A 16,938-nucleotide genomic window follows, 5' to 3' on the forward strand; every position below is an offset into this window, starting at 1 on the left:
GGGGGTGGGAGGATGGGGTTGCAGAAGGTTACATAGATAAAAAGAGGCTAGGCCATGGAAGAATTTTAAGACAAGGTTAAGAAATTTAATTTTGAGGTAGTGGGGAACCAGCAGCCAATGTGAGAGACAGGGCTGATGGGGAAGCAGAACTGTGTAGATGATAGGATTTGAGCAGGAGTCTAAAGCTGAAGTTTATGGAAGGTAGAGCAGGGTATGCCCTCAAGAGGAGCATTTGAATAATTAAGGCAGTAGGTGATGAAGGTATATATGAGAGTTTCAATAACAGCTGGGTTGCAGTAGGGGTGGCGGTGGGATATTACAGAGGCAGAAGTAGGCGGGCCTTGTGATGGAGTGGAAATGGGATTGGAAGCTCAGGTTGTAGACAAGTTGCAAACAGTGCATGCCTATGGTTTTCCTGTACTCGGAAAAGAGACCATTTACACTTGGAAGGAAAGAAATCAATGAGCAAGTCCATCTTGCTGTTGTTATGCAGCTGCTGTTTCAATATCATTGACTGCAGCCTCACAGCCTTCCCCATGTAGAATTGTGGCAAAGTGTATCACAAGACATTTTATCCTACTGTCAAAAAACACATTTAAAATCTGGTTAATATTTAACTTGTAGAGGTCAAAGGTTTGTTTCTGGGCACAGAATCACGCACAAGAATGGGATCCATTATTCAAATTTTTCTGGAGGATTATGCCCCCTGGCCACCAAAGAAATGCATCACCAGTTGTGTTGCTTCAACATTTGGAATTTCCGTTCACACTTTAATGTATCCAGGTTAATTTTCCATCAGTACAAGTGAAGGAATGTTGTGTATACCCATCACTTATAAAACCCTTTAACCCCTTTTTTGAGTTGTCAGCTTTGAGGGCTACGTCAGCTTCACAGAAGGTGTTAGTGTGACAAGAAATTGCCTTAGAAATTCTCTCAGGTAAGGGTTTGGAGTATATACATTGAGGGGTGTGCCTGTATTGCCCAAGATCTAACTATATAGCAGCAATTTGCATTTATATAGCACCTTTAATGCAGGAAAACATCCCAAGGCACTTCACAGTAATGTTATCAGACAAAAATTGACAACAAGCTAAAGTAGATAAAAGGTGGAGTGACTAAAAGCTTGGTTAAAGAGGTAAGTTTTTAGGAGGGCCTTAAAGGAGGAGAGAGCATTGGAGAGGCAGACAGGTTTAGGGAGGGAATTCCAGAGCCGAGGGTCTAGATGGCTAAAGGCACAGCCACCAATGATGGGGCAAAGAGATAGGGGATTCATTAGGGAATCACAGTTGGAGGAATGCAGGGCTGGAGGAGGTTACTGAGATAGGGAGGGGTGAGATCCATGGAGGGGTTTCAATGTGAGGATGAGAATTTAAATTCAAGGCATTGGTGGACTGGAGGCCAATGTAGGCCAGTGAATACAGGTGATGTGTGAGTGGGACTTGGTGTAGGTTTGGATACGGGCAGCAGAGTTTTGGATGAGCTCAAGTTTATTGATGCTCAGGGTGCAATAATATTATATCCTGTTGTGATCTGAGCTAGAAATCCATGTATTTTGCATACATTCCCCCTTTTGAAGGTAAACAGAGAAAACATTTAGTAAGACAAAGCCAGATACAAATCCTGAAACTGCTTTATTTTTAAAAAATGAACAGACATAGCAGCAATTCTGATCAGACTCTCATATTTCAATCAGATCAACTGGTCTGTGTAATAATATAAAATGAATATGCTACACTTCCCGACATCATTGGGTCATCTTGTTCAACTTAAACAAAATAGCCTCTAACTCCTTTTGCATTCTAGCCTTCTTGGCTTGATGAAAGATTGCCCTCACAGCTTGGAGCCTGCACTGGACCATACAGACCTCACAACCTTGGCTGAACCTGTTTTCGCAGCCCAGTTTTAAAAAACCTGGACTGACCGAGTATTTCTGTTTCTTTTTAAATCTACCCCTGATCACAACCACAGTGGAGGGCCTGAGCATAACAACCTTCCCAAGCACCTGGGACTAGAGATCTCCCACTAAAATGGTGTGAGATGTTTATTGATTACCAAGACAAATTAATGGTTTATTATTATTTACAATCTTTGGGGAAACAAAGTCAAAGCTTAGCTCATGAGCATTTTAACCACTTTTTGTCTTGGTGCCTTTATTTTAAAAAAAACTAGCATAAAGTATGCTTAAAACACAACCCTTAAATGAAAATCTCATTTCCAAATCCTCTCAGTGGGCAAATGGTCAGAAAATTCTGAAATGTGCCGGCAAGCTTTTGTTCATTTGTTAGGTTGCGAAGTACATGCCAAAACAGAACATCAGCAAAAGCAGACACTCTTTACCCCACCGCCCTTCACCACTAACTTCCCTCCCACCCACCCAAAAAGCACACAATTCAAATATAGCCCCAATTATCAGCCTATGAGATCTGAACAAAGTGATGATGCACAGGGCAATGGGATACAACTGTAGTCATAAACAACATTCCTTCACTGCGTTGGAGAAAATAAACCTGAAGGGAAGCCTCAAGTGTTGACAACATAAGTATTTTTCCCCCCAAGGAGGGTCTGGGATCATTTTGATTGCAACTACAGGGTTCAAAACTTTTAATTTTTACACTTCATTTGGTGTAATTTTCAGTCTTTTGGAGTCTACAATAAACACGGGCATTGCACTTTTATATTTTATCTAAAAATGGGGAAAAAATCCTCAATTTTATTGACAACTATTCTCCACGTGCCATTTGGGAATTATTTTTGTTTACAGTTCATAACTTTTTTTCTCCCAGTAATAGATGATCTATTCTTGGAGAAAAAAGGTTTTAATTAATTTTCTTTCCAAAAAAAACTAATGGCATTTAGGGTATTCAAACCTATACTTAATTGACCATCGGATCATTTGAGTCAGGGCTGTAGGCAGAAAATTTATAGTTACACACACTTTTCCACTCTATTCACCTCTCTCTATCTCTGGACTCTTCTCCAGTCTGACTACCCACACAAAGGGCTCGATTTTCGCACCCCCGAGCTGGTGCGTTCATGGCGGGGGGGGGGCTGGGAAATCGGGGATTCCCGGGGCGGTTCCGGAGCCCGGCTCCAACCCGCCCACTTCCGGATTCCCCAATTAAAGCTGGCAGGATGCCACTTATACTAATTAAGGAGGTAATTCAGGTCGTTTACAGACCTGATTAACATGATATTTTAGGAGGGGTGGGATTTTCCAAACAACTGAAACTGTTTCCCGAACAGGGGGAAACACTCCCAGTTGAAATGGATGTGTTGCAGCTATCAGCCTGTGGCAGCTGCAAAGGTCCATTTGACGGGAAGAACCTCACTCATTGCAGGAGGCCACTCTGTCACTTTGGACAAAGTTTGGCCTCCACCACTCTCCTCCTAACAATAAAATTCACAAACTTGCAACCTCATCCCCGGTGTGCAGACACATGTACCTACCTTGCGGACCCCCTCAAATGTGCATCTTCCGGATGGGGGCCACCGTAGCTGAAGTCATGAACTCCTCAGAGGACGAACAGCATCACCAGCCTCGCCGGCCACGCCGTCCACCTCTGACACGTGGAGCTCCACAACACAGTGCTGTGACACATCCACCTGCACAGCAGGAGGGAGGGCAACTGCAGAGAGAGATGCGTCGCAGAGGACACTACCCTCGCCACAGGGTCCACAGACCGAGGCTCAGCTTTCTGGACCTCTCTGAGCAGCAGAGCACACGGAGGCTCACTCGACATGTAGTTGTGGACATCTGCAGCCTCCTTCATGCTGAGCTGCTCCCGGCTGGCCCAAGCACCATCTTCTTACCTGTCGCTGTCAAAGTCACCACTGCCCTCAACAACTTCTCCTCCGCATCCTTCCAGGGTGCCACCGGGGACATTGCCGATGTCTCTCAGTTGTCTGCACAAAAGAGCCCTGCAAATACACCTGCACCCACTCTGCAGTGACACAATGGGTGGCATCAGTTGTGGGTCTTCATAGTGATCCTCAGGAAAGGGCATCATTGCACAAACCAGACAAGATTCGCAAAGATGTGGCAGTAGTGGTGACAATATATGTAATGTGAATTGATCAGAAATCAAATATAAGTAAAAACCATGACAAACCCTCAAACACCCTTGTGCATCCACTTCATGCTCACGACATGTTTGCCTTACGCTTCCTACTGCACATATATTATGCATGCTCTGTGGTTGCAGCACAGGTAGTGGCAGGTTGAGTGAGGCTGACCGTGAAAGAGATGCATGAGAGAGTGAGTATGAGATAGAGCCATGAGATTGTATGAGGATTGGGTTGAGTGGTAGTGGTGGGATGAGTACTGGCGAGGTGAGTAAGTGCAGGTAAGATGAGGATGAGTTTTGAGTGGGTGTGAGGAGTGATGTGGTAGAGTAGTGTTGGCAGTGCAGAAGGAGATGCGGGGTGGGGGCGGTGATGTGGCAGACGGAGTGCAGGGGAATGAGTAAGTGCACTCACTTCGGCTGACCTCCTTAGGTTATTGAAGTGCCTCCTGCACTGTATGCAGGTGGGTGATATGTTGGTGGTGCAGGTGACCTCCTCTGCCACCTCGAGCCAGGCCTTGGTGGCAGAAGCAGGCCACTTCCTCCCGCCTGCCGGGGGGGGGGGGGGGTGGAGATCTCTGTCCTCCCCCTCCTCCTCACCCCATCCAGTAAGACCTGGAGTGAGGCATCATTAAACCTGGGAGCAGCCTTCCCCCTGGGCTGCTCCATGCTGTAATTTTGCCTATTTTCTGCAGCATCAGTCAGTGGAGGACTGCCCCTTTAAATAGGGCTCCTCCAGCTGACAGCCTGTGATGCGCCTGCGCAGTCCGCCCGCTGCGCAGCTTTCCAGCGCGAAACCCGAAAGCATAGGTAAGTACCTTCAATCAAGCTGCGATTGCGTGCAGAGCACCCCGATTTCACTGGGCGCGTTACCCACGCGCTCAGTCGACCCCCCGCTGCCAACCCGCCTCCCTAATATCGGGCCCAAAGTCTCTGTTCTACTGATTCTGGCCTCTGTTCATTCCCCTACCAGCCTCCACTTGTTCCCCAGCCCTCATCACAAGTTTCAAAATTCTAATTTTCATATACGAACTGGTCCCCACCCGACCTAGAATCCTAGAAAGGTTACAGCACGGAAGGAGGCTGTTCGGCCCATCGAGTCCATGCCAGCTCTATGCAAGACCAATCCAGCTGGTCCCACTCCCTTGCCTTATTATCATAGCCCTGCAAATTTTTTCGTTTCAAGTTCCCTTTTGAAAGCCATGATTGAATCTGCCTCAACCACCCGCTCTGGCAGTGCATTCCAGATCCGAACCACTCGCTGTGTAAAAAAAAATGTTCTCATGTCACCTTTGGTTCTTTTGCCAATCATCGTAAATCTAAGTCCTCTGATTCCTCACTCTTCCAACAATGGGAACAGTTTCTCTCCATCTACTCTGTCCAGACCCTTCATGATTTTAAATACCTCTATCAACTCTCCTCTATTCCAAGGAGAGCAATCCCAGATTCTCCAGTCTATCCACGTAACTAAAGTCCCTCATCCCTGGAATCATTCCAGTAAATATTTTCTGCACCTTCTCTAAGGCCTTCACATCTATCCTAAAGTGTGGTGCCCAGAACTGGACACAATACTCCAGTTGTGGTCTAACCAGTGTTTTATAAAGGTTCATCATGACTTCCTTGCTTTTGTGATCTATGCCTCTATTTATAAAGCCCAGGATTCTTTATGCTTTCTTAACTGCTTTCTCAACCTGCCTGTCACCTTCAACGATTTGTGCACATATAAGAACATAAGAAATAGGAGTAGGCCAATCAGCCCCTCGAGCCGGCTCCGCCATTCAATAAGATCATGGCTGATCTGATCCTAATCTCAAATCTAAATTCATGTCCAATTTCCTGCCCGCTCCCCGTAACCCCTAATTCCCTTTACTTCGAGGAAACTGTCTATTTCTGCTTCAAATTTATTTAATGATGTAGCTTCCACAGCTTCCTGGGGCAGCAAATTCCACAGACCTACTACCCTCTGAGTGAAGAAGTTTCTCCTCATCTCAGTTTTGAAAGAGCAGCCCCTTATTCTAAGATTTTCCACCCTAGTTCTAGTTTCACCCATCCTTGGGAACATCCTTACCGCATCCACCAGATCAAGCCTCTTCACAATCTTATATGTTTCAATAAGATCACCTCTCATTCTTCTGAACTCCAATGAGTAGAGTCCCAATCTACTCAACCTCTCCTCATATGTCCACCCGCTCATCCCCGGGATTAACCGAATGAACCTTCTTTGTACTGCCTCGAGAGCAAGTATGTCTTTTCTTCAGTATGGAGACCAAAACTGTATGCAGTATTCCAGGTGCGGTCTCACCCAGATCACTCTGTTCCTGCACCCCTTTTAGAATTGTGCCTTCTTGTTTATATTGCCTCTCCTCATTCTTCCTACCGAAATGTATCACTTCGCATTTTTCTGCGTTAAATTTCATCTGCCACGTGTCCGCCCATTTCACCAGCCTGTCTATATCCACTTGAAGTCTATCATTATCCTCCTCACTGTTTACTACCCTTCCAAGTTTTGTGTCATCTGCAAATTTGGAAAGTGTGCCCTGTACACCCAAGTCCAAGTCATTAATATATATCAAGAAAAGCAGTGGTCCTTGTACCGACCCCTGGGGAACACCACTGTACACCTCCCTCAAGTCCAAAAAACAACCATTCACCACTACGCTCTGCTTCCTGTTACTTAGCCAAATTTGTATCCATGCTGCTACTGCCCCCTTTATTCTATAGGCTTCATTCTTGATGACAAGCCTATTATGCGGCACTTTATAAAACGCCTTTTGAAAGTCCATATACACAACAATCGCATTGCCCTCATCTATCCTCTCTGCTCCCTCATCAAAAAACTCAATCAAGTTAGTTAAACAGGATTTGCCTTTAACAAATCCGTGCTGGCTTTCCCTAATCAATCCACACTTGTTCATGTGACTGCTAATTCTGTCCTGGATTATCGTTTCTCAAAGTTTCCCCACCAGAGGTTAAACTGACTGACCTGTGGTTGCTAGGTTTTTCCTTACACCCTTTTTTGAACTAGGGTGTAACATTTGCAATTCTCCAGTTCTCTGGAACCACCCTCTTATCTCAGGATGTTTGACAATTATGTCCAGTACCTCCGCAATTTCCACCCTTACTTCCCTCAGTAACCTTGGATGCATCCCTCTGCGTTCTCTTGGAGCCCTATGTCCCAACTCTCATCTTCTGCTCTACTGACTCAAAAACCATTGTCTACCTCCATTCTACTATCAGTGAATGAGATTCAGCTATCATAAGTGGTATTCTGAAATTCCTCCTTGTTGCATTACTCCCACCTTCAAAAGCATTCTCAACACCAACTGCTTTGACCAGGATTTCAATCCAATATTTGCTCACTGTTCAATCACACAGGCCCCATGAAGGGTTTTGATAGTTTCTCCTCAATTACTGTATTTCCAGTGACAGAAGGGTCAGTAACCAGAGGACACAGATTTAAAGCAATTTAAAGAACCAGAGGGGACATGAGGAAAAACTTTTTTTATGCAGCAAGTTATTATGATTGGGAATGCACTGTTTGAAAGGGTGGTGGAAGCAGAGTCAATGACTTTCAAAAGGGAATTAGATAAATATTTGAAGGGGAAGAATTTACAGGGCTATGGAGAAAGAACACGGGAGTGGCACCAATTGGTAGCTCTTTCAAAGAGCCAGCACAGGCATGATGGGCTGAAAAACCTCCTTTGTGCTGTATCATTCTATGAATTAAGGTTTTCGATGAATTTTGATGAAAAGCAGATGTACCCCATCCTGCCCAACCAATCTCATTTTGGACTTGGCTAAAGATGAAAACCCCCACACGCGTTACTAATTATAAGTACACCTGATGATCTCGATACAATCTTTTTCATATTTCATGGCAATTAAAAAGTGGGCCTGGTTGTGGGAGAATTAGATCAGGAGCGAGCAGATATATTTAGGGATACAGGTCAGGTGAACAGGATAGGGATTTGGACACACGAGGAGCAAAATCTGCCAGGAGTGAGGGGGATAGAACGAGATACATGCAAGGACAACCACCTCCAAACATGCACAAAATATATCTATGGGAGCAAGATCTTTCTCTTTCCTCTGTAGTTTAATAGTCTGTTGGCATTGAATGTTGAGGCTCACACGTGAAGACTTGAGCAGTGGGGTCACTGAATAGAAAATTTATTCTCAACCCCAGAGGCACTGTTGCTCTGGCTGAAAGCAATTAACTTAGTACAGAGCAGGAATTGTAGTAGTTGAGGCGAATAGCATAGATGCATTTAAGGGGAAGCTAAATAAACACATGAGGGAGAAAGGAATAGAAGGATATGATAGGGTTAGATGAAGTAAGGTGGGAGGAGGCTCGCGTGCAGCATAAACACCGGCATGAACCATTTGGGCCGAATGGCCTATTTCTGTGCTGTACATTCTATGTATTCTTCTGGTAGCCATATCTTGCTGAAATGTGACCCTTTAATGAAGGATGCAAACTTAGAAGTAAATTACCTGAAGCTCCATCAAGGGCAATACTATTCATTCAGCAATCAACAATCAGTGCACAAGTCCAAACACCCCAGCATTGCTTGCATGGAATACAAAATTAATGCACAAAACACATATATATGTTTCCTTGACAAATTTGTATTGGCCCTGCCAAGCTTGTACTGTACAATTACAAATATAGTGTTGATGAATTAAATTTGTTCATGAATTGACAGCTATATAACATCTGTAACTCACATCTAATAAGAATATTGAAAGAGTACATGAGACTTATAAAACACATTTGACTATTAAAGCATTGAGACAGTACTGGATTCCATGGTGAACCACCCTGGTTACTGCAAAAAATAAATTCAAAAACACTTATATTGTTCTTCAGTTCTTAGCTTTTGCCTACAGTGTAAAGGTGTTTGGAATTTTTTTTTGTTTAAATACAAGATTTTTTAAAATCATGGCATTCAGATCTTCTTTAATATGTAAATACTGCAAGTTGCAGATTACATCTTGGACAGGTTTCAGAAGCATATATTTTGTTTTTGAATTACAGCCCAGGTAGGTCAATAAGCAATACTGCCTCTTCATTTTTCACCCTGCATCTCACTTATGAATGTAGAATGTTCCAAAATGAGGTACAATTAAAGAATGTAAACAAACAATATTTCTCTGCCTTGTACAATGTTGAAAGCACCATTTTGGAGAGAGTAATTAAACAATTCTGTCCTGAGAAGGAGGTGGTCACATGTCAAAACTGATACAATACTGGGAATTGCTTCTCAATAATTGGTCTGTAGTTCACATGAAAAACACCTTAACCCTCCAATTTAAAAAAAACTTCAGTTCCACTGTGACTGGTTGTTATTTAGTATTGTACATTTCACTCAGCATCAAGACAGTAAAAACAAAAAATGTATAAAACTTCATTTGTGTCAATGTGCCTCAATCAAAATTAAAACTACCATGAGGCACCATATATAGATTAAAACATATTCATAGATCCTCTGGAACATTGAAACGTGATTCAACTTCCCTGAAAATGCACTTTAAAATTTAGACAGTTATATAAAAACAGACAAGTTTATTGAATATAATTTAGCCACAATTACACTAATTGCAGCAGTCAATAACTAAATTAGATACAAAACATTTAAGTTTTGCAGTTCTATCCATTAACCATTGGATCTTGCACTCAGAGTTCTCATTAGGATTTTGACAAGTTAAGTGTCTGTACTTGGGTCAGTTCTCAGTTTTTAGCTGTTGGACTGCCATTATTTATTGAGTCAATTATTAATTTCTTGAAGCCATTGAAATATAGATCAGTTTTTTTTTAAGTTGCTTGTAGCTAATTTTTTTGCCCATTTTCTAGGAATTGACAGAAAAATCCAGCCCAGTTTTGTTGAGGTTCAACAAGATACGTGGAAATTGTATATTTATTTAAACGAATGTAATTGAATAACAAAACTTGGAATCAGCACACTGACTTTAGATCCATTATAGAGCATTCTGTCCTCACAATTCTCAGGTATAATGGGAGGTTGGGAATTACTCAGGAAGAAAGCATGGGGCAGCAAAGAATGTTAGCATGAGATGGAAGGGTGATAAACCTGTTTAAATCGCTGGTTGAGGTATGCTAGTCATATTGGTTTTAGAGCCAAATTAATATGGTTATGCACAAAAAGGTGCAATATTGAAGCTATGGTAAAACATTGCACAAATGGCAATTTAAACTCAAACAGTACAATCATAACCAGAGTGTGCTGAATTATTCATGAAAATCAAACGATTAAAAACCATTGGGTAAAACACGCCTTTCCCTTGATTTATGCAAGGCTGTGGTCTTCAAGCTCTAAGATAAAAGCAATTTCTATTATGCATTTCTCCGCTCGTTTCTGAAATGAGTAAAGTGAGCCTCAGGGTGGCATTCCTTTCATTTATGCTTGAAATAGCACTTGTGTTGCAAACTCAAAAATAAAATTTAATATTCATCTGCTTGACTGTTTTTACAATATGACCGTGTTGCAACGCTATAAAGTAGTTGCCATTTCAATTTTTACAGTTCCTCTCTATCTAACAAGGCAACCAATATTCCTTTCATAATTCCCCGGTATTCATAACTTTTGTTACCTAATGGAAAAAGTGCTGAAATTAGTGCTTTGTTATATAAGCTGTCAAACAGCATAATTCCTGCACCACAAAAAAAAATTACATTGGAATTGTAGCTACAGCATAAAAGACACAATCTCATTTAATATTTTAATTTCAATGCAATAAATCTGGTTAATGCCAAATGTAAGTTCTAATCAATTACAAAAAAAATCAAGATGTAACTTACTTATCTTTGAAATTACATTAATACGGCATTTTCTGACTACTCCCAAGCCTCCGATTTACTAGAACCGTGTCACACTAAGAGAAAGGGCTTCTTACTTCCATAGAAAGTGTAAAATCTCCATTCACAAAGCAGTTTCATTCACGCCACAGAAACTCATTTACATTTTTTTTAAAAATGTACAATAAGGGCAATTTAAATATAGTTTTCCAGTCAGTACACTCAACCAGACTGAGCACCTACTTTATCTCCTATTCAACTGCAAATTTATTGTTTTTGCCTAAATTGGTCAGGATAACAGTAAATTAATTACAAGATTTAGATGTCAGCCTTGGCTCAATGGTAGCACTCTTGCCTCAAAATCAGAAGGTTGAGAGTTCACATACCACTCCAGACACTTGAGCACATAATCTAGGCTGACACGTCGGAGATACCATCTTAAAGTTGAGACGTTAAACCGAGGCCCCATCTGCCTTCTCAGGTGGATGTAAATGATGGCACTATTTGAAGAGCAGGGGAGTTCTCCTTCAACCAACACCAATAAAATAGATATTGTGTGGTCATTTATCTCGCTGGGTCGAAACCCTGGAACTCCCTACCCAACAGCATTGTGGGAGAATCTGCACCACGTGGACTGCATCGGTTCAAGAAGGTGGCTCACCACCACCTTCTCAAGGGCAACTAGGGATGGACAATAAATGTTGGCTTTGCCAGTGATGCCACATCCCGAGAATGAATTAAAAAAAAATTCTCATTGCTGTTTGTGGGACCTTACTGTGTGCAAATTGACTGTCGCGTTTCCTACATTTCCACACTAACTACACTTCAAAAATTACTTAATTGGCTGTAAAGTGCTTTGGGATGTCCTGAGGTTGTGAAAGGCTCTATATAAATGCAAGTTCTTTCTTTTCTTCAAGAGTAAATATACCTAATTCTTTAAGTTGGCCAGAAGTTATTCTAATCTAAGCCTAAAATACTATTTTCACAAATCAATTCATTTTGGCACTACATATTGCTCTTAATTGTATATCAAATAAATTTATAGACTAAAAAAAGCCATACATTTAGGAACAGTGCTTTTAACAGATTTTCTGTCCACCTTTTTTTTTCGAAAAAAAGCTAGTGATCTGAATCCCATCAAAAACACAAGCTCCTTAATTGTTAACCCAAAAACACTAATGCAGAAATAATATTGCTTTATGGGAACAGCCAATCATATTCTTGACAAAAAAAAATATAAACACTAACTAGGTGATCTGCGTAACCTATTCTTTGTGCCTACTCTGCATGTGCACACCTAAACTAAACAAAGTATGAATTAATGTTGTATATATATACACACTCAAACACTGCAGATTAAAAGTTTATGTATTGCATGTAAATTAAATTCTATATGCACATTAGTTTGTTACCTCAAATTGCTGCTGGTCTAGAATTGAATATTGTTCAATAATACATATTTCTTAAATTCATATAATGAACATTATAAATCAATTTCAAGTACTGTATAGTGTTAGGCTGTTAATTATAAATGACTGGCATAAATGACTAGGTATTATCAATTCCACCCCCACCCCCCCAACAATATATATGAATTAAATTGCATCATTAAAAACTTCCTTCACTCCTGATGGATTAGAATAGTCCACTGGTCATGCCTGGCAAATATACCTTGAATCTTAGAAATAAATTTAATTGAATGCCATTTATATAATGCACATTTTAAGCTAATGTATATTAAAGCAAAAAAAGAGTGTCAGCAGCAAAGCCATCAAAATACTATGCATGATTAAAAGATTTAAATTTAAAGTCGACATTTCCTATTCTAGTTTCATCTGCAGGCCATTACTACATCTGGCTGGATTTATAAGTAATAAAGCAAGTGATATAAGCAAAGTGATGGCCAATTAAAAAAAGGCAAATAGGCAATGTGACTAAAATAAAAATTAATTATACTGCACAAGAAGCAGAATACATCTTAACAAAGATTACCAAATAATCTCTTTTCCTCTTTCTCCGCCAGTTCCACCCTCCACCGGACAAGCAGGGGCTACTACAAGAGAAGATGTGGCCGCTCACAAGAAATAATACAAATATGATGGAAGTAAACATAGTGTCAAGTCTCCTTCCTCAAATTAGTAAACATAGTTCTTCAGCTCTGTAAGCAAATTATGAATTAAATTTCTAAACTGAACTAGTTAGAGATCTGGATTTTTAGGAGTGAAGGATATATTGATATGAACATTTAAAATAAAAATTGCATTATAATATACCATATACAGCATGCATAGGAGGAAATCATAACATTTCATTAACACAAATACCCAAATAAGTTTAAATTAAAAACTGCTTTAAAGATTATGTAACTGGTAAACATTACATTTGAATACTTAAAATGTCTCTTGCCTGAGGAGTTGGTTACTGTAAAGAATATTGAAGAAAAATAAATTAAAAAGGGCAGAAGCTTCAACTGCGATTTCAACCTAAAAAGAGAAACATGTATTTCTGCCTTTTAAAAAAATGAGCAAATGATAATTGGATCTCATTGTTTTACCAGTGACTTGTTAAGACTGTATGGTCCAGGCTTGATTTAAAATAAAGTTCCAGCATGAGATTTCTGAACACAAAATACATGCAGAGAAATAAACAGCAGTGAAACTTCAGCTACTGATTGGAGACAGGTAACTGCCAGATGCTTCTTATATATGTGGACTAACCTCAACTCTGACAAACAATGGAACTCTGTTCTTGCGTGCTTCGACATGTGCGCAGAGATCTGCTCTTTCCTCCACTAATTTTTGTTATTGGAACATGGGTGGGAGTGTCACTTTGTCCCAACATTAAAAAGACTCGATACAAAGTCTTAAAAGACAGTTGCAATGAACTTTTCAAATGCAGCTTTATACTGGCATAGAGTTATACTGCAGCCAAGGTGAACTCGTGCTGGTGTGATGACCTACAGGAGGTTCATATCTAATGTGCTTGGCATCGGATCGGGACCGGACATCCTAATGATAAACATTTTTCACATCAATGTGCATCCGTAACTGCTTTGCATCAAAATGAACGTGGCACCCATACATTTGCTGATAGTTCCATTATAAAATGAAGCAAAGTGTTCTAATGAGAAAAACTCATTTACGAAGTCTGGTTAAATTGTGCTAGTGTTTTAAGGTACTGATACGACAAGGTCATAAAAGCAATCATGCATTCAATGCTATAATTTAACATCTCTTCCCCCTCCCCCCAACTCACACTTGCAGGGTGTAGGGATTCAAAAATCAATTTATTTCTTTAAAGCTGTTCCTAATGTTTTTTCAAAAACATCCTTGCAATTGACCAACAGCTCTTAAGATCAGGCATTGTACAAGCTGGTTGGAGGTAGGTTATTCCCTGGCTGATTCGGATTTGATCTGTTAACATGCACCAGATTCTTTCCCAGCGTGTGTATTTTTGGCCTTCCCTTGCTGAATTCTAGCTGTGTGACAACCAACATTAAGAATTGCACTGATTCTGACTTTTGGGCTGCTCCCAAAGTTTGGTTGGTCAGGTGATTTACAAAAAAAAGTCCGCTCCACCTCACCAACCAAAAAAAAGGTTTAGTTATGCAGATTCAAATCATCAGAAATTGCCAAAAGATTTCCATATTTTACTGCATTTTCTGAGATAGTATGAAACATTCGATTTTAATAAGCTTCAGTATTAGAGCACCATTGGGCTTGCTTTCACGTATTAAAAAATTCATTTGTGTCTGTTGGGAAAAAAACAAAGCCGAAGGCCCATAAACCAAATAATCTTCAAAGTCCCTGACATGTGAATCGTTACCTGTAGACAGTTTAAACCTGTAGATATTGGATGAATATCTTTTAGTATAAAGGACATGCAATCTGTTCAGTAACATCTGTACACAATCTCTTATCACCAGTTTCAATATTTATGCATTTCTACCATTATAAAAAAGTTAAAAATGGAAATGATTGACTAAATATTTATTGCTAGTCTGAAAAAGCTTTTCAATTTTAAACTGTGTTAGTGTTACAGAAATTTTAGGTAGATTGAAAGGTTTTCATGGATGCAACTGCCAGTGTTGGGAAATGATGGTTTGCTGAAATAGGCCAATTTCAGTGGGTGCATCTCAAACCTGAACTGAAATCACTCTGAAAAATGTTTATTAAAGTGGCCCACTCTCCATTTTTGATATGCCTGTTTAGTACCAGTGTGCATAAAATAGATAGCAGCAGTAACACGAAGTTCCTTAAAATATCTCATTCCTATTGCATCGTCAAAGACAATTCTTTAGGCGAAAATTCATGGTATTGCTGGAGGAAGCAATCTTCAACATACTCACTTCAGTGAGCACAGTCAGTGAAATGCTGACGATACTCTGTACACTCTACGCCCCAATAATTCTAGTACAACAGGCATAATTCTGGATTCCTAAATTATTCAATTCATCTCTGCCTATGTATTTAGAAACCTGCCTAAAAAGATGGTGATATGTCACCTTCAAATATGAGGCAATGCTCCATCGCTTTCAAAATAAATTAAAAGCATATATACACATCAGTTAAGGCAATGCAATTTCCCTTCCAAAATCATAGCTCACTTCCTTAATCCTGAAGGACTTGTCCAGAAAACTGGTGACAAATGGTGGAATTCTAGATTTAATACAAGCAGCAAGGTTTTGAAAAATCTAGGATTGCACAATCCCTCTGGATTCAAACCGAGTTGTTCAAGATGGAACGTTTTCTTAAAAAAAACAACAGTATTTATAGCTCATCCTTGTCGGTTTCTTCAAAAGTCTCCATTTCTTCCCTCCAGTCCAATGGTACAGACGTAATGTCTTTGATCTCTTCCTGTTTTGCATCAGATGGAAGTTCAGCAGCTTCCTGACTTTGTGCTTCTTGAAGTCTCTCTGTGCTCTCATCTGAGTGCTCTGCTGACTCTGGTCCTGGACAGCTCTTTGAGCTAATGCCAAGTTCTGATTGGGCAACCTGTGCATCCACAGAGTCAATTTGGATATGGACCGTTATTTCTCCAATAATTTTTTCCTCGTCTTTGCTTTCTGGAATAAATTGCAATTTTAACAATGGAATTACTACCCTAACTAGCAAGAGTCACATAATTTCTATTAGGGAACAAACTAGTAAAATTGACCTTTGAAACACAATGAAAACTAAACATAAAAATGTTCGGAAATATTTGTACTCTGACAATCAAAGGTCAGATCTTGCTTGATTACTTCACATTGTACCAAGTCCACCTCTCCATGACCTTATTCCAGGTCATCTTGAAGAACAAAAACAAAATAAAACTCTACTCTTCCATTACAAACAACCTCTTCTGATCACCATCCCCCAGGTTCTCAACCCACACTTCAAATATTAGAGCTTTTGGACTACGTTGTTTCCAAAATAGAGGCCAGCTGCTCAGTTGCCTCTGCATCCTCCATCACCCCCATGTTCCTGCTCCTCATTCCTCTTAACCCTTCAATCATATCCTATACCTTGTAATTTCTCTCCCTTCTCCACTCTAGCCCTCAACAAAGTACATTGCATATACTCTCAAACTCCTTCTTGCCAGCTCATAACTACCCTACTTCCCCTTTTCAGCCCTGTGCTTGCCTACTTTCGTAACCTTTCCTTATCCTCTGGCATTGTTTCCAGCCTTTTAAAAACCACCATCACCACCACCCCCTACCCACTTCCTAAAAAAGCTCCTTCATGACTCCTCTGTTTTCTCAAACTATCACTGATCTCTAGCTTGCCCTCTCTCTACAAGCTTAGGTTTTGCATTACTCCCTGTTCAAGTCCTTTGAAGCCAGCCAACAAAACACCAACACCAACCATTTATATAGCACCTTTAACATAATAAAATGTCCCCAGGCACTTCACAGGAGCGATTTTCAAACAAAATTTGACACCAAGCCACACAAGGAGATATTAGGACAGGTGACCAAAGCTTGGTCAAAGAAGTCGGTTTTAAGGAGCGTCTAAAAGGAGAGGTAGAGAGGGTTAGGGAGGTAATTCCAGAGCTTAGCGCCTAGGTGGCTGACGGCAC

General features: G+C 40.5%; 1 protein-coding gene across 1 annotated transcript in view; it reads right to left on the bottom strand.

Annotated features, from left to right (window-relative positions):
- Positions 1 to 14,850: 14,850 nt before the first annotated feature.
- si:ch211-282j22.3 (ER degradation-enhancing alpha-mannosidase-like protein 3) overlaps positions 14,851 to 16,938 on the bottom strand; it is a 39,669-nt gene continuing 37,581 nt past the window's right edge. The window contains exon 20 of the mRNA XM_067969612.1: positions 14,851 to 15,943. Within this exon, the coding sequence (XP_067825713.1) occupies positions 15,648 to 15,943 (296 nt within the window). The 3' untranslated portion in view covers positions 14,851 to 15,647. The remainder of the gene's footprint in view (positions 15,944 to 16,938) is intronic.

This window comes from Heptranchias perlo, chromosome 31 (assembly GCF_035084215.1).
Source record: "Heptranchias perlo isolate sHepPer1 chromosome 31, sHepPer1.hap1, whole genome shotgun sequence".
In the NCBI taxonomy this organism is placed as follows: domain Eukaryota; kingdom Metazoa; phylum Chordata; class Chondrichthyes; order Hexanchiformes; family Hexanchidae; genus Heptranchias; species Heptranchias perlo.